The sequence below is a fragment of the Streptopelia decaocto genome (assembly GCF_964273445.1).
Source record: "Streptopelia decaocto genome assembly, chromosome: 7".
Taxonomy (NCBI): domain Eukaryota; kingdom Metazoa; phylum Chordata; class Aves; order Columbiformes; family Columbidae; genus Streptopelia; species Streptopelia decaocto.
The window spans coordinates 41641435-41659260 of NC_138661.1; the positions used below are offsets into that span (position 1 = coordinate 41641435).

Consider the following 17826-nt stretch of genomic DNA (forward strand, 5'->3'; position numbering starts at 1 on the left):
GTGTCACAGGAGAGCTCATCTCCGTTATGCATCATTAATCTGAGTTTCTAATAGCAGTAAGAGACTCTGAACTTGGTCGACAGAGAAGTTAACAACCAGTTTCCTGGAGTTCTAACAGTTGATCACTTAGCCTTGGTTATTAACTGCAGGCAAGGACCAGTTTCTGGGAGATAATTGGGGTCATAAACAATAGCTGTGTAATGGAGACTGTGCCTTAGGAGAGGGACTAAACACGTTTAGCTGCAAGAAACTTACAGCCTTTGAATGGCATCCAGGTGCTGCCATCAGCCAGCTTGAGTTCAGCCAGCCAAGTTGTTGCTGTAGGGGAAAAGCAGCCTTCAGTGCTCAGCAGACAGCATCTATCTGTGCTCAGGATGGCCCCTAGCTGGAAAGATGCTTGAATGCGGCCACAGGAGTCTTGACAAAACTTGTGAAGCAGAAATCTAGAAGGTGTGGATGAGAGGCCACATGTCTTTTAGTCCATTTCAGAAACAGGACTCAGCATTTAGGAGTGGCAAGATCTGCAGCCTGGGCTGGGGTTGGTGGTGTCAGCTGGATTCCCAAGCTGAAGGTGTCTGAGGGTTGAAGGGATCCTTTTAGGTTGTTCTGGCTGAATGGTGAACCGGACTGTGAACGTCCTGCTGCCAGAGCTTTTGCTTGAGCAGATGTGTGCTCGTGCACAGCAGGTGTGAGATGTGTGTGCAGGGTCTCCCAGGCCATTTGGGTTCTGCTGTAGCACTGTTGGAGAATTAAGATTTTCCTGCCTGGAATTCCTTAATACAGAGTTGGTTTGTTGCTAGGAAAAAAGTTCAGAAAAGCACCATTAAGAGCTAGGAGGCTATTTAAATAGAAAGGATTTTTGTTTGTACTTTCTAAAATAAAACCCAGTTTCTGACTACTGAGGCCATTAAGAATCCCTACTGTGGACACAATGTACACAAGGGTTCTCCAGGCCATGACAAGTTGTTTCCTTTCAGTGGAGGGCCTGTTGGGACTGGAAGATAGCTTGATGGGATTTCTGTTGTGCCATCAGCCTGTGATTAGATTCATGTCACGCCAGTGTTTCGCTCTATGCATCTGATTGGAAGCAAAGGAAGGAAAATAAAGGTGCAAATGAGTTTCTGTAATGATTACACTAGCCAAATTGGAGTGTGGCATGTTGGAATGTGGAGTTTTTGAAGGTTTTAGCCGGTCGAGAACAAGGGTAGCGTGTGCATGCATGTGGACCACAGGCTGAGCTGGGCACCTTGATATGAAAGCTGGGAAAGTACCTGACACACAGATCACACAGCTCTGTACCATGGTACTTGAAAGCATCCTTGGCTACTCCCTCATTTCTAAAGGAATTAATCCTTCTGCCCTGTTGCTTCCCATGTGTACAAAACCGCAGAAGAAAATTTAAGGGGAATCTGTGGAGGAGGGTAATGTTGCTCTTCAATTCCCAAAAGCAGAAGCTTGACAGCATTGCCAGGCTGGGCTGTGTTACAGAATCAAGACAGTAAATGTTGTCTTAACATGGAGACCTGAAAGGCTGCTGTAAGTGTGTAGCTGAATTTTTCCAGTGACCCCTTTGCTCTGAGAGCAAAGTCTGGCTTTGCTTGGCTGCAATTCGAAACAGGTAAGTACCAGAGAAGGGTGGCAATCCTGGCGGGGCCTCAGGTTCTCCAGGCTTTCAGCCTTCCCCAGCATATTGCTGTCCCAGTCAGGCATATGGGAGGATTTTCAGCAGTTGATAATACGAATGCGAGCAGAAGCATTAGCAATATTTCTGATACTGGTCTCACGTGAAATCCCTGCTGGGAACTGGGTTCACCAGGGTGAAGGGACACCTTTAAGATAAGGAAGGTCCTCCTGAAACTGGTGGGAGGTTGTTTGATGTCACAGAGATGCACTGCAGACTAGAAACTCCTCAGGAGAACTGGGAACAGAGCAGGGAGGAAATCAGGCTCCCTGAGCAAGAATCCAGACTGACTCATGAGAAAGCCAAGAGGTGACAGGGGCTCTTCCCTTTCAGATAAAGCAAAGCCTGTTTATCACTGGTGGGTAGTGGGGGAAGCAAGCTTAGACCTCCTAGGAGGGGCTGTGAGTGTGGGGCTGAGCTGGTGGCAGTGCCGGAGAGGTGGGCAAGAGTAACTCTTATCCTAGATATGCCTCCTATATGAAGCACTCGTCTCAAAGGGAGGCCTAGATATCCCAGCATGTCTCAGAGCCAGACTAGACCCTGCCTCCATGGCATTCCTGCCATGGCATCAAAGAAGAAATCCAATTTACCTGCAGCACCAGGCAGAGCCCTTCAGTACCCACCAGGAAGCCGAGTGCACGTGGGATCCCTGCTGCACTGTATTGAAATCTGCCCTGGAAAGAGCAAAAACATGAATATGGAAGGAAGTGAACTGTCACACAGCTTCACGCTCCTAAGTAGCAGCTCTTTGTCTGTGCAGAACAGAGGAGGAGGTTTGATGTCTCCTTGGCCAGTGTTAGTGCTACCTCTAATTTATGCATTCAGGGTGGAGATTTCCAGGTGGCAGGCTCACCAGGAACAGGACAGGTAGGACCAGCTGGCTCACTTTGAAGCGACAGAGGTGAGGGGACACACAAGAGGTTTGGATGTAGAGCTGGGTGATTTTTGCACTGGAATAGATCTAATGGTCTGAGGTGTGGATGGGTCCTGTCCTTCCCTGCTCAGCCTGGCTGTGGGAGAGGGATGCTCTGCTTGTTCATGTGTTTGCTCCCAGAGGCGGCATATCTGCCCACTCATCACTGCAGCACTCCCCTTGACAGCTAAGATGGGGAATGAGTTTTTGAGACTATGCCATCAAACACCTACCACCAGCAGAATAACAAAGCTCCCATCCTGCCCGTTGCTGGCATACTCGAGTGTGAGCAGACAGACGTATTTGTGCCTCACCAGTAAATCCCCAGCTCAGCTGCTTCTGTAGCACACAGCCTTTACGTTAACTGCCTTGCTATTCCTTGGATGGACAGAAATACTCCTGGATAGCCTCTGATATGAATGGGTTGTTTCAGTCGAAAAATCTTCACTCAGACCTTAGGTCAGTTAAAATTTGTGGCTTTGGTTTTTGAGCTGCCATCCATTTTTAATTCAGTTCCTCCAGATGCCTGAGGTGGGGGAAAGGGGAGGTGTGGGAAGCACATAACCAGAATAAATGGGGAACTTCTGGGTTTCTCACTGGTGCCAGCCATCCTACTGAAAGCATCAGCATCCATGGCTCAGCTGCTCCAGGAGCGGGAAGAAGAAATGCCTGAACCTGGGTCTTCCTGCCTTAGCAAGGCAGGATACGTTCCCAACTTTACTGGGAGTATTTTTGGACAAATTCTCAAGATATCTCAGCTGTAAAATGCTTGAGTGACAAACATGCATCTCCATAAGATAGAGAGATTAAGCCTTTAATAATAAGGTGGCAGACTGCACAAAATATTCACGGCAGTTGATGAACAAGCAAAGCAGACTTTTGATGTCTGATCTTGGCAGCTTGTAGCACCTTCCTGCTGGTTAGACATGACTGTCTTTCACTCTCATGCTCCTTCCCAGACTGCTGCTGGGACCAAACTTCAGGCACTTTTTGATAAATTGTGAGTTAGCATTATTGTCATGGGAAGGACTCAAGCCTCACTGGACAGAGGAGGCTTAGCTGAGTCTGCCTTTGTTTAAAATACACAGGGTAGCACTAGAGCATGGAAGAAAAGTCATTTCTTATATAAGCTTGGATTATGTTGTTTACCCTCCATTGTTTGTAAGGGCCTCATAGAACCATGAAAATGACCTTTATTTCTCTATGGGTTTTGTCCTTTTTCATTTTACAAATATTGATTTTTTTTTTCTCCCATGTCTTTATCAGAGCTGAATTAACAAGGCTGTTTAACAGGAGCCTCTGATTCATTTGGGGTCTTTTTGTGCCAGGTACTATCACAAGCAGCTGAAAGCAACTCAATAAAGAATGTGCAACCGCTGTTACAGAGTTGACAGAGTAGGTGATGTGCCCTGACAAGAGCTGAGCTTGCATGGGTCAAAGAGCAGGCTTAAAAAGATGGTCTCTTCAGCCTAGGCAGAAATGCTAGGAAGGTTGTTTGTAAGGAATATAATTTCATGTCTGAAAGCTCTCTTCCTCAGGCCATTAAAGCTTGAGGCCACTGCAAATCACTGAGTCCACTGGATTATTCCAGTTCTACCCACGGATCCCCAAGTGAGATCAAGAGCCCATATTCACAACAAGAGACGATTCCTGTCCTTGTGATCCAAAATCTCGGTGTCGCAGAGATGAGACTCCTGTAGGAAAAGAAGCCACTGGTGCAGCTTTATGTGCTCTTCCTTGCCAGGCTTTTAAGCAAGCCTCTTGACTGACTCAAGAGCTGTAGATGGAGCAGAGGGTGGTAAATGAAGACAGACAGGGACATAAAAGTTCAAACAAAGTGTGATGGACACTTTTGATACCTTTAACACAATGGAGAAGGAAGGCATAGGCCAGCTGATAGCTGTCCATGCTTGCCATAATGCATCACTGCAGTTTCTCACACAGGACCCAGAGGTTGGCGAGGGTGGGGAGGAAGCAGCTGTCATGTACAGTCCTCCGGGGCGAGTTGCAATCTAACGCCTTTGAGGATCATCTCTCCACGCTATGAGTGGCCTTGAGACATCCTGTAGGTTTTTTAGTGACCTTTCTGACCAGTAGCAAAAGCCTAACCTCCTGCATATATTTGACATTGAGAAAAAGAGATGTTGCAATGGAGATAGAAATGTTATGTCCAGATTTCTTCCCAAGTAGGCATTGTAGCTGTGCTCTAGGACTCGCCTGTAGGCTCATCTTTCTTACAACCTGTACATGGTGGTGGGAGGTAACATTTGGTTCAAATAACACTGAGAACAGAGCTGGGTGTCCAGACTCCTACCTGATCCGTGTCCTTTCTAATAGACAGTGCTGTCTGTCCTGCAACTTCCTTGCATTTTTCTAGAGCAGAAGGAGCATGACCTCTGGGCTGTGGGCCATCCTGGTCTTCCGCATCATTAAAGACCATGTCTATGCCACTGGAATAGCTAACATCCTGTGAACCTAGAGAGGAAATAAGGAATTAAGAATCAAAAAGGCCCCAGGGAATCCTGGTTGAAGGGAGACTCTGGCTGTTCCTTACAGGCTGTTATAGCTCTATGAAAGAGATATTAGTATTTCTGGATCAAGAGAACAGTAGTCTTCTGCAGAAGGGCAAAGCAAAAGAACTGTTTTTTTTCAAGAATGAGAAACCCATCTCAGGACAGATCCTGGCTTTGTTATTGAAAGTGGTTGGGAAGTGAGAGGTCAAGTTTATATTTCTTCTTCAATTAATGTCTCTTCTTGCAAAGGGAAGCAGTTCAACAAAAAAGACTGAAAATGGCATTCAGCTGCTGCTTGGGCTGTTCAGCGAGTGTGTGTGAGGCTGGGGGGTGTCCTTGGGCTGATTCACTGCTGGTCAAATGTTTTAACCACTGCGTTATTAGCTGCTCTGAGGCCGATCTCCCTGAGTTCTCTTTTCAGTGGAAGTTTCAACAAGACCACCATGTCTTTACGAGCAATTTCTGTTTTGGTGAGACAACGCTTCCCACCAAAAAGAGTCAGAAAACTCCCAGCCAACTCTAAGCCTTGTGCTTTCAGAGTCAGAGCTTCATTTGCTTCTCCCTGAAGGCTCAGCCAAGGAAAACAAGCCACTCCATATCGCCGTTCATTTACCCTCCTGAACCTTCTCTCTCAGTGCTTCAAGGTAGATTCTTCAGCAGTTAATACTGCTCCTGGGGCATGTGCAAGGAACAATTAAAGCTCGTTGTGCCAGTGAAGAGCCCTGGGGTGAGCCGGGTGGTGGAGACAGTTGCCCCCATTTTGCTGCGTGCAGCAGCTTCCCGAACCATCCTTTTGCAGGGAGAAGCAAGTGTGTCTAGCTGATTGCAGAGATGAAGTTTGAAACTCAAGGGCTAAACTCAATGTGGCATTTCTAGGCTTTTTGCTGGTGGCAACCGTCTTGCTTTGTAGCGTTCAGCGCCTGGGTGGAGCGGGGCTGGGGAGACCACAGCTGCTGAGCCTGCGAAGCCGTTTCCAACCAGCTGCAGCGTGGGACTGATGGTGGGAGCAAAGCACAAGTGTTTAAAGATCAAACACTTTGTCGTGCTCCCTTTAATGCTTCACCTGTGACGCTGCAGGATCTACATCTTTGATCCTAAAATGACAGGAGGTGAATGGTAGTTCCTTCATCTCAGACATAAATGCTCAGTATAGCTGTGCCTCATGAGGGTCAGCTAAGCATTCTCCAGCTGCAGTCAGGAGGCTTGGAAGAAGGCGGTGTTGGCCATTCCCTGGAGAAGGGTCCTGCGAGGTGCCGTACAGCGGCATTTCGTTTGTGCCCTGTACTCAGACTGGTCTCTGCCTGCCTCAGCTGCTTGTACTGGAAGAGTAATGTATCACCCAAATGGAAAGTCGCAGCTACAAGATAAACTTGTGTAGCTCCACACAGCAAGCTGGTGTTGTGGGGAGGGGGCAAGCTTTCCAAAGAATTGGAAGTTGTCATTGGTGTCTCTCTTGAGAATGTCAACAGGAATCTGTCAGCACCAGTCATGATAGAAACACAATCTCCCCATTTAAAGCACCTCACTAACTGTACCTAATTAACCTTCATGGCAGCAGAGCAATACAAGGAAATAGGGATCATTAACTTCAGCTTCGCTTTACAGGAGGGGAAGAGAAGCAGCAGTGCTAGCCCCGTGCATTTCAAATTGAGGTAGGCTCAGAAAAATCACAAGGTTAAAAATAACAATAATCCATTTGGGGTTCTCAGAGCCTTACGAGTGTACTTGAATCAAACTTTCAGGTTTTTCTCCAAGAAACATCAGGACTGGAAACTTCCCTCCCATACATGCTTTTTTGTGACTCAACAACCAAGGCTTTTAGAAAATCACACATTCTCAGTCTCAGTGGTTCAGAGGCAACAAAAGTCAGAGCGATTTGCTCAGTGTTGCTTAAAGATCAGCTGGGCAAAGCTGGGACTAGACTGTGTGAGTAGCTGAGCCTCCACCCCTTGTTCCTTCCTCCAAACCAGACATTGTCTAGGTAGGGGAACCTGCCTAAATCCACCAGTGGTTACTTAATAGCTGCCAGAGACATAATTCAGGCTTGAACTAATGACGTCATCCCTTCCTCTCCTCTGCTGAGGGACAGACTGATGACATTGGCTGTTTACGTGTTGGACTCTGAGCCAGCCCAGCTCCTTCGCCTGGGGCCCAGCAGGGATGAAAGTGTCCTGAAGATGCAAAACCGTACGTGCCGCTCCCTGACATGGCTTTCCTGGCTTGAAGTTGTTCTTGTAAGTTAGGAGGAAAGAACAACTTGTATTAATCCTTTTAAAAGAGGTCTCCTTGCCTGTCTTATCACGGGTCGAGGGGAAGAATAACATCTGTGCCATTTGTGTTGGGCACCAGCACAAGGCTATCATTTTGTCTCACCAATAAATGTGATGCAAAGCCCCGAGGAGTCGCTGTGGCAGTTCTGAAAGTTGTATCTGTCATTACTGACAAACTGATCTCACTTCTGCCCTGAGCCATAGATGCCGTCAGGATCAGAGGAGAAAACCCAGATTTGTCTGGAGCCCCAGCAGGCAGGATCCCTGCTCTGGAGAGAAGCCAGCGGGGACTTGGGAGAGCTGTGGCCTAGGAGAAGAACCTATTGTGTGGGGAGTCAACCCCAGCCCAAAGAGCTGGTGTTCATACAGGAGTGTGTTTTATTCATCTCCTTTTCTCCTTGTTCTTCTGTTCTAAGCTGACATGGAGTGAACCGAAGCTGAAGGGACCCTTGAAAAGGCCAGGTCATTGATGGAAGGATAAAGGGCTTGGCAGATGGTGAAAAGCTCTCATGAGTAGCATGGGCTGTGGCTGGCCCCAGGGAACAGAATTGTTCCCCTGCTCAGGCCGTGTGTCTGTCTCTCTGATTATTTTGTGTATTTCATCTCTGCTGTCTGTCTCACCCTTAATCTGGGCTCCTCTGTGCCAACAAAATGCTTAGCTCACTCCATTGTCTGAGAGACTAATTTGTACTGTAAATCTGATCCTTATTTTACATGACAGCTTACTGTGTGGTTTATTGCAGTCCCGTAGACAAACTAACCAGGGATGGCTAGAAAGCTTTTGACACATCATCTGGAATATAGAAGGAATATGACCCATTTCGGTTTGCTGCCAGGTTAGGATGTGGCCCGTTGTGACTGGGGTCACAAGGGATTTATCTTTTCTCATCTGTTCAAACCTGAGCTTGTTTGGGTTTGGTGTTTGGTTTGGGTTTTGTTTTGTGGGGGTTTTTTTATGGTACAACTTCTATTCTGCACTGAAAGGCTTCTGGAACAGCCTCCCACCTCCTAGGGCCAGGTGCTCCATCCCTCCTCCCTGCTACTTCAGAGTTTTAAGGACCACGAGAGATGCTGCAGGCCAGGTGCAGGCAGCATATGAGCACTGGTGCTCCAGCGTGCTGCAGCTTTGTTGTCTCTGCCTATCGTAATCAGAAGGAACCTATGTCCTTGTCTTTCTTCATTAGTATTTCCTGACACTTTCTCTGACGTGTTTTAGCTCTTTGCTGGCAGAGTAACATCCCCCCTCAATCTTGTCTGCAGTTGCCTCCTTCTCTCTGGTCCCGGGCTACACACCTGCAGGCATTCACATATTATCTAAGGTATTTTCACACGACTGTTGTTCAGATAGCTGGGCAGCTGAATCCTCCTACAGAGGGGTTCCAGGTAGCCTCAGATGCAAGTTTACCTGGGAAGAGTCACAAAGATTATTGCTGCTTTGGTGCGGCTCTTGATTCTGCAGCTGGGCACACCAGCAGGTATTTCATGCCCAGAGATTCTGCATTGCAGTCCTCTGGGATCCAAAGGATCCTGCTTCCCCAGACAGGGGAGTGGGAACACAAGACCTGCTGTCCTCAGAGGATGCTGGTCGTTTGGAGGAGCAGTCTGATTTTTACTGAGTAGGGTCCTGCTCTACAGTTTCATGGATTTCTGGACCCCTCTGTTCTTCCCACCCTTGGTCTGAGCACAGTACACAAAAGTGGCTGTACTGAATAAACGGTGTGCAGCAGTTGTGGGGCTGGAAACTGAACTGGAAATGGAGCCACAGGGTCTCAGTAGTGTTGAGGGAGAGGAGCAAAAAGGCACTTAGAGAAATTGTTGAGGAATAGGCAAGTAGTATGTTGTATACTGGGTAGAATTGTAGCTGCTTAGGCTACTCCAGAAACTATGTACTGGCCCCTCTCAAACTCCATTTTGCTGCCTAGATTATCAGAGAGATGTGTAACCTAAGACTTATTCCAGGCCATCAGAGCTGGTGAACACGAGACTCCTCGCAGGCACTGTCCTGAGACCTGCCCGAGGGAGAGCTCTGTACAGTCAGGGAGAAGCTCAAGGGAAAACATACAGCTCCAAGAAGACTCCAAGATCTACCAGATTTTAGAAGAATCCAGGACAAAAATATCTACGAAAGGATCATCACCCGGCATAATTCAGGCTCATGCCTAGTCTAGTTTAGGCTACTGCACACAGCCTTCTCTGAAGAAGCCACGTTCTCTTCCCTGCCTAGAAATGCAGTCAGAGGAATCAGATCACCTTACTTAAACTAATATGTGAAGTGCCTGAAAGTTGGGAACTTGAATCTGAAGACATCTTCATTTGCTTCCCAAGAGGCCTGGAAAATCCCCCTTCCCCGCAGACAACGTGGTGCCATCTGAGAGTCCCCAGTGTGACTGACTGGCCTCCTGTCTGCCCTGGCACTTGCAGCACAGGCAGCAGCTCTGATCCATCTGCAAGGTCAGATTGTCCCTCCAGCTGTGTGCATCCAGCACCCCAGGGCAGCTGGTGCTTCCAAGGATAAAATCTGTGCCCTGCTGCTGCTGTTTTCTGTCAGATTTCTGGTTGGTTTGTTTAAAAAAAAAAAAAAAATAAAAGAAAAAAGCTTGTTTTCAAGCAGCACTTAGAGACCCTACTGTGTTGCATGACATGTGGACAATGGGATGATAGACTCTACTCCAGAGGATTCACAGGATAGCTTGGCAGAAGTACTCTGAATAGTAAATGTGGTAAAGACACTGTGTGAGACAAGTTAGTAACAGTAAGGGGAATATGTTTGCTTAGACTGATGAGGTCTGACATCTCCATCAGCCAGGGTGTGCAGTGTGTGAAGGCCCCACAACGTGATGAGTGGTGGGGCCAGCCTCCCAGCACTCCCAAGGTCTTTGCTGTCTGGCAAAGGAAATCCATGGCCTGCATCAGTGTCGGCTCTCATCTGCATGGAAATGACAGCGGGTGGAGACCTCAAAGAGGGATTTCCAGGTGGAGTTTTCCACTTCCTGGAATATTATTAACAATCAAGGAAACAAGCTGCTGCTGGGCTGGATAAGCAAAGGGGGCTTTCTTCTCAGGGGGTTTTAGAGAAAGGGCGTGGGGGAAGCTGAGAGTGTAGCAGAGTGTAGGGGGAAGGGCTAGGGTATCAAAAGAGAAAGTGTGTTCAGCCAGAAGCCCTCGGCTACCTGCCATTAATTGCATTAAGCTTGACCCCCTGCCTGGGTTAGCTCTGCGTGCATTTGTGCAGCCCAGTCTGGGTGGGCGGCTGAACCGGGGTGCCGCACCCGGGCTGCCTCCCTCTTTGGTCCCAGGGACATGTGCAACGCCTGTCGCAGTGCCTGTCCCCGAGGGACGGGTGTGCACGGGGCTGTGTGGTGCAGATGCGGGAGCCTCTGCAGTGCTCTGCCCGAGACACTGGCCACTGCTGTCACAGCCTCTGTCCTGGGCTCTCTGCAGAGGCAGGACTGCACCGTGTTTTTACGCAGGCTTTCAGAAAGCCACTTCCATCCCTGTCATTTCCCCTCTTCTCAGGAAAAGGGGTGCACATTTAGCAGGGGGCTAAAGCCCTCCTATTGCATCAGTGCTGTGCAGCTTGTCTTCTGAGTAGGTAGTGGGCCAGAAGGCCTGCTGCTGCTCCAGGGATGCTGTATTCCCAGCTGGCGCTTGCTTTCTTTCCTGCCAGGATTGCTTTATTGTATTTTTGCAGTTATTAGTAACTCATCTCTTGTGCGGAACTGGCAGTGAATCAGAAGTCGGAGTATCCAAAATATCTCGCCCCACAAAAAGAGCAGCTCCTCCTTCGCTGCCTGCGTGCAGCATTGTTAGCTGACGCAAAGGAAGGGGATTGTGTGGAGGATGGCGTGAGGGCTGTCAGGTTTGAATCCCGTGAGCAGCAGTTCAGAGTCAGCCCTTTCCCAAGAAGTGGTGAGCTGTGAACGTTATGTCTGCAGCGTTGTGGGCAGGTGTGATGGCAGCTTGGGTGGGTATATCGTGCTGGCTTTGATCCAGTTGGCACAGGTAAAGCAGCAGTGACATAATGTAGCAACTTAAGCACTGTCTTAACACTATTAAATACATAGCTGAGATCTCTGGAGGGCTTGTACAACCTGAGGTGACGTTTGTGTCACTGTATCTTTCCCGCAGTTTGCTATCTGTGCTAGCTCAATTACAGTTCTCGCAGATAGGTCTGTGCTGTGCCTCAGTCCCTCATCTGACATTAGTGCAGACCTGCCTCCAAACAGATGCTTCGGAGGACCTGGGGGCCACACAAACATCAGCTGTTGCTGTCTGTAGCTCATGCCTCCCATGCTGGCATTCGCCTTCGTGATTTACTGCAGTTAGCCAACACGCAGGGGAGGGGAATTGCATCTTTTGTTACTGGGATTTGCTTTGCATTGCAGCACTGAGACTTGCGAGTTCGGGACTGTAACTGAGCTGCGTTCTTCCCTTCTCTGTCACGTGGGCAGTTCTGCTCCTACTCTCTACCCTCCCAAAGTCCTCTACTGCCATGCTGCAGGCCTGGGCTCGCCCTGGTTCCTCCTTCAGGGCACCAAGAGGTCTGGGAGCGTGTGGTGTCGTGGAGAACCCTCCGGGGCTGGAAGAGGCGCCCAGGGAGAAGGTCTGCAGTGTGGACTCTTCTGACTTTTTCTTTCTCTCTCTCCCCACAGATGCCAGCAAGGACCATCCACAGCAGCAGGCAGGGGTGATCTGGAGAGTGACAGGCGGCCTGTTCAGTATCACGCGGGGAGCCGTGGGGGCCACATTGGGAGGCGTTGCCTGGGTGGGCAGCAAGAGCCTGGAGCTCACCAAAACAGCTGTGACCAGCGTCCCCGCTGCTGGCGTCGGACTGGTGAAGGGCAGTGTCTCAGCAGTGACCGGCGGCGTTGGGGCCGTGGGCAGCGCAGTCGCCAGCAAAGTCCCTTTCACCGCAAAGAAAAAGGACAAGGCTGACTAATTCCCATCACTGTTCCCTTCCAAACTATCAACCTGCTCATACTCTCCCCCTACACAGCACCTCTTTGAGTTGGAACCAGCTGCTTCAGGGAGGGTCAAGCACTTGAGCAGACTCCAGCTGCATCCTGCTCAGCACCGCCTGCCTGGCTCAGAGCTCACAGAGCCGCTGTCAATGCCTTTCACTCCCGTCACCTACTGGGAACCATCTCTACTCTGAGGGCTTTAAAGGCACTGTTGTCTCTGTCTTACAGTTTCCTTCCTCTCTTCTTGCTCTTGTAAGCACAGAGGGGCAGGAGAGGGTGTCAGGCTCCATCTAACTGGAGATGGAAGGAGTAATGGGAGGGGAAGGAACTGTGCCTGGCTTGAAGTGTGGGTCAAATTAAACTTCAACTGGGAAGACAGCCTCTGAAACACCCATTCCCTTGGCTCTGGGAGGTGTGTTTTGGAGGTCTGCCTGGGGGATAACTGTAGAAGAAAGTCCCATTGACACAAAGGAGAGATACTGTGAAGAGGGGGAAGCCTCCCTCCTGCCCTGCACCTCTTACCTTTTCTTTGCAGGGCCTATCCCACAAGCTGCTCCAAATCACTGCGTGGCTGAATTGCACCCTTCAGACAAGGAACCCTCAAGCTCAGCAGAGCAGCTCCAGGGATGATGCCACACAAGGGTATCATACGTCCTGGGCCATCAGCTTTTGCACAGATTTTCTTGATGAGAGGCAGGAGGATGAAAGCTGCTGTGTGTTCCCATTCCCAGCTGACAGTGGCATCTGCCAGGCCTCTGTGATATTGCAGCACAGGTGGTGATGCTCCACAGAGAGACAAACTGAGCCCTTGGGTTTGATCCTTGAAGTCCTGGCAGTATCCCCATCTGCAACAGGGGCATTTTGACTCTAGGCCACACTTTCACTCCACAGACGTCACTAGTCGCCCTGAGCAAGCGTGTTCCAAATACCACTCAAGTTCTGCTGCAGGGTGGGAGGGGAAGCTCCCCCTGTGACCCCAGGAGCAGTGGCCTGGCCGTGAGCAGGCTGCACTGTGTTGGAAAATGCTTCCCCAAGGGGCTGAGCGTGCTCCAGCCTGTACGGGGCACCAGCAGTTCCTCCTCCCCCACACGCTGCTGCTGGAGTTCCAGCCCGGCTCTTCTAAATGACCGTGTTGCACTAAATATCCCACCCGCACTCATAGTGCCACAGAAACCCAGACACCTGCATTCATCTGGGAGTCACAGCCATCTTCAGCCTGGCCCAGGATGCTCACAGGGCCGTGTGGCATGACATAAACACACACATGCACACACACTCACTCCAAGGTCCCCTGTAATTTCTCGGGATGAGGAAAGCCACAGGCTCTACCATTAACTCTGCCGCTCCTGGCTTTGGCAGGTGATTAGCCTAGGTCGTTAGGTGTTGGATGCATAGGCAAGTGAAGCAGTGCTTGTGCTGTATTTTATAAATATGCATCTGTGTTAGAGTTTGTGTAGGTATCAGCCCACAAGCTTGTCTTCAGCCAGATAAACAAAACCATGCCACTGCCATGGAGCTGTTCACATAGTCATCTTTGGCACTCCTAGATTCTATATAGGGTCCTGGTCAAAGTAAAAATCATGTTTTAGAGGGTGTTTTCCCTTTTGTTGCCCAAGAGCATAGTTTATTGAAACCAAAGGAATGTGAAATATCCCCTTTTTCCCGTCTATGCAGTTTGTTTACTTTCTGCCCTTTCTTTTGCATATTGAAGCAAGCTTCCTTGATCTTCATTTCCCGTTGGAGGTTGTTGTGCTTCCTGGCTGCTGTCTTGTGCTTAGGACTCTGACATCAGGGAATATTTAAGTACAACCCCACCCCCGCCACCATTTTTGCTGAATGTTCTTGGGCTTTTGAAGCAGTTTTGATTCTAACCTTTATTAAATCCACATTTTGGGCCTGATTTAAGTAACTGTTTCCCTGTGCTAGTCATGCTGGTGTTAGTCTCTCTCCATACCCTTTGCTGGGTAGTCCCTGCTGTTTGCAGTGGCAAGAAGTTGCTGATCTCCACGGTGTGTTACTCTTGATAGCATGAGAGTGGTTTAACCTACATCTTTGTTTCTTGAAGAGGAAACAGCATTTGGTATGTGTGTGTGTTTCCTCTCCCTGTCTCTTTTGTTCTTGTGAAGGCCAGGTTGACCCAGACATGTTGGTTTTGTCTCTGAAGGCAGCAGCTTCACAGAAAGATCAGGCCTTGATGTGTGCCTGCACTTTGCTGGGACGCTCGTGGCACTTGGCAAGGCCAGAAGAAGTCTCGTCTGTTCTTCCTTTGTCTCAAACACCCTGCAGAGCAGGAGGGCAGTTCGCACTGCGCGGATCTCTGCTCGCTGCTCTCCCTGAGCACATCTCATTTCTCATTGCAGATCACAGACTGCTCCTGAAGTCAGCTCTAACCCCAAAGCTAAAAGCTGCTCGTGCCTAAGTAGCTGTGCTGTCACCAACCCTCTTAGAAAGATACGGTTTCTTACCAACTGGGGCAGAAGACAGTCTTCTTCTTAACTGCCTCTCCCAGGCCCTAGGTGGTATCTAAGGGGCTTAACTTACCAGCCACCCTGGGCAGGTGACGGGAAGCTCATCATGCTTTTGGCTAACCAGTATCCCACACAGGCTCTTGCTGGGGGAGGCAATACATCCTTCCCAAGACATTGTCTGCAGGCACTGTTTGTGAAAAATGGGATAAAGGTGCATTAAGGAAGGCCATAGGGTACCTGAGGGTTTCCTGTCTTTTTATTTCTGCTCTTCTGTGCGTCCTGGCAGTAAATGGAGTAAATCTCTCCATTTGTCTGAAACTGCCATTTCCTTGAGGGATGGCCTGGAGAAGGGGAGAAGAGGTGTGAGGGAAACTCAGAGAATTGGCTGTTCTTACAGCCCAGCTAATGGAAATCTCGTGGAACATAAATAACAAAAGAGTGCAAATTAGCAGGCAGGGGTACGGTATTGAATCTACTCCCAAACCAGGGCCTCACACCACTTAACAGGCATTCAGGGATATGTAGCTATGCAGGACTCAAAGACTCTGGAAAGCGTGTCTCCATTATTGCACCAGGCCTGCTCAGTTCATCCAGGTGACCCAGCCCCGGGCTGGGTTGGTGTTCCCAGTCCAAGAGCAAAGATGGCTCCTGACAGCTTTGGTTGCAGAATGGTGGAACCTGGATGAGATGGGGAGGTTGCTGGCTCCTGGTGCCCTATCCTTTTCCCCCTGCCACACTATGGAGACTCCAGGCAGCTCAGAGTCCACCTGGGCCACTGGTGCAGCCTTTCTCCCACCGCCTCTTTGTCATAAGAGTTGCAAAAACTACATTGTGCGTAAATCCCATTGCTACGAGGTGACAGAGGTTTGGTACAAAATGTAGGGGGAGGCAGCACCGAGGAAGGGTCAAAGTGAGTTAGTACAAGGAAGATCACCAATTTTCAGGTGATGGCGAGAAGATGAAGAGACAGTGGTGACAGGAGGAGGCAAGGACTGGGGGAGCAAGAAAAGGGGGAGCATGAAGGGCACTTATTTCTTAGGACTGGCTCTGAGTCAGCAGATTAATATGATGGAGTTTGTCCTAGGGAAGAGTGTGGGAAGGGAAGTGGATGAATGTGGTTTTTGGTGTGTGATGTTGGTTCACACCTGGTGGGTGCCCTGTTGCCATAGTAGTGGTGATTGTGAGATCAGTGAGCCCAACAGATTTCCAGGCGCCAGATCAGCTCCCTCCTTACCACCCCTGCTTCCCAGATCTCCCTACTGCTTTTGCCATGATCTCCCCATGGTGGAGGTGGGATGTGGCCCTGCACACAGCCCTGTGCCCCAGGTGGCTGGACATTCCCCATGCCCAAGGAACTTGGCCCAGCTGAGAGGGGAGCACACAGGCACATTCTCTCCTCCCTTATCTCATTGTTCTTCACTTTCTTTTTCGTCCCTCCCTTGTCTTTCTGTCTTGCACCTCTATAGACCTCTACAAAGCTCTCACCTAGACCTTCATTAAACATCCACACTCATCTTGGCTGGGAGGGCAGAGAAGGTGACTCTGCCCCTGGACCTCCACTGACTGGGACAGAAGTGCATGTCTTCCACCCCCCTCTGTCCTCCTGTGTTTTGCGTGTGGAAGATCTCAGCTCACTTCTGAGTTCCCACCTTGGCTCCTGTCCCTGTCATTTCTGTTTCTCTGTTGCAAAGTCATCCTTGTAAAAACAACAGCATGAGTGGGGATGTGAAGATGGCTAGAGAGAGCCACAGAGCTGCTGGGACAGATGCCAGGGCCCAGCTCTGCTGCTCTGGGAGCCGAGGAGCCCTTTGGCAACCCAAAGCCGTCACTGCGGCCACGCAGTCGCGTGCGCAGTGCTGGGCTCTGGAGGACACTTCTGTTCTTTATCATTTCATTGTCTGTAATTGGTTTCCTACTGAATTTGTTTGCTTGGTTTGTTTTGCAGTGTGTTTCTGGGAATATTCTGCATCTCTGTATTTTAATTACAGTAAAATTTGAGGATAAAAACCTTGGTTATGCTGGCTCTTGTTTCCAGTGGGGAGAATATGAGGAGAGGAAGCGCAGTTGAAGGAAGATGTTAGAGATTCCTTGGGAAATCAGATCTCTCCCCTAAGGGCTCTACAAGAGGCACCAAACAGGGCTGAATCTCTGTCCCTGCTTAAACTAGGACATGGCTTTCAACTGCAATTCAAAAGCCATTTTGCTGCAGGCGCGTTTCCTGATCAGAATGGTAAAAACAGTTTGGATAACACTTCTAAACTCAATTTCTTGTGTTGGTTTAAAGACCACGGTGCACGAGGACTTTCAGGACGGGTACATCTGGCCTAGCCCCAAAAGGTGGTATCTCGGCAGCCAAAGACAGGAAATTTTGCCTCTACAGCAGCTGTTTCTTCCTGCAGGTTTGCATGGCCACTTTTCCCAGCTGAGGAAGCAAGGGAAAGCCTGGTTCCCCCGCTGCAGCCCGACCTTTCTGCAGGACAGGGTGGTTTGACATCCCTCCCCAGAGCCGTGGGGGAGCCCGCGGGGCAGCCAGACCCTGTGCTTTTGCTGGCAGGCAGTGCAGCTGCTGGCAACGCCAGAGCTGGCCACCCCAGCTACGCCACCCCGGCCACCTCTCCCGCCCCACGGGCACTAACCCCGGGCAGAGCCACCCGATGCTCCCAGGGACACACAGCCCTCGTGCAGGCAGGATTGCAGCCCCACGGCCGGGCTGTGCCAGATCGGGCCCCAGACACGGTGTTCCTTTTCCTGGGGCCAGGCCAGGAGCCAGCAGCCTGGCATTTGTTAAGTGCTGACAAAAGGATTAATTTGGTAACTAATAATGGGGCAATCAAGCCATTTATTTGGTTGACGCTTTGCTGCCAGCTGCTCAGTAAGAGCAGCATGGATGAGGCTGGCTGTGGCCACCACTGCCATGTGCCCAGCTCCTCCATCCTCACCCAGGATAGCAGCTGGTGCTCCTGCCCCTGAGTGAAGGTGCCTGGGGTGGGGGTGTTCTCCTGGTGTGGGGAGGCAGATGG

General features: G+C 49.8%; 1 protein-coding gene across 3 annotated transcripts in view; it reads left to right on the forward strand.

Annotated features, from left to right (window-relative positions):
- LOC309442750 (transmembrane protein 263-like) overlaps nucleotides 1-16807 on the forward strand; it is a 202465-nt gene extending 185658 nt beyond the window's left edge. For all 3 annotated transcript variants that reach the window (XM_082058898.1, XM_082058899.1, XM_082058900.1), the window contains one exon: nucleotides 12030-16807. In XM_082058898.1, coding sequence (XP_081915024.1) covers nucleotides 12030-12316 — 287 coding nt within the window. In that variant the 3' untranslated portion in view covers nucleotides 12317-16807. The remainder of the gene's footprint in view (nucleotides 1-12029) is intronic.
- The last annotated feature ends 1019 nt before the right edge of the window (nucleotides 16808-17826 follow it).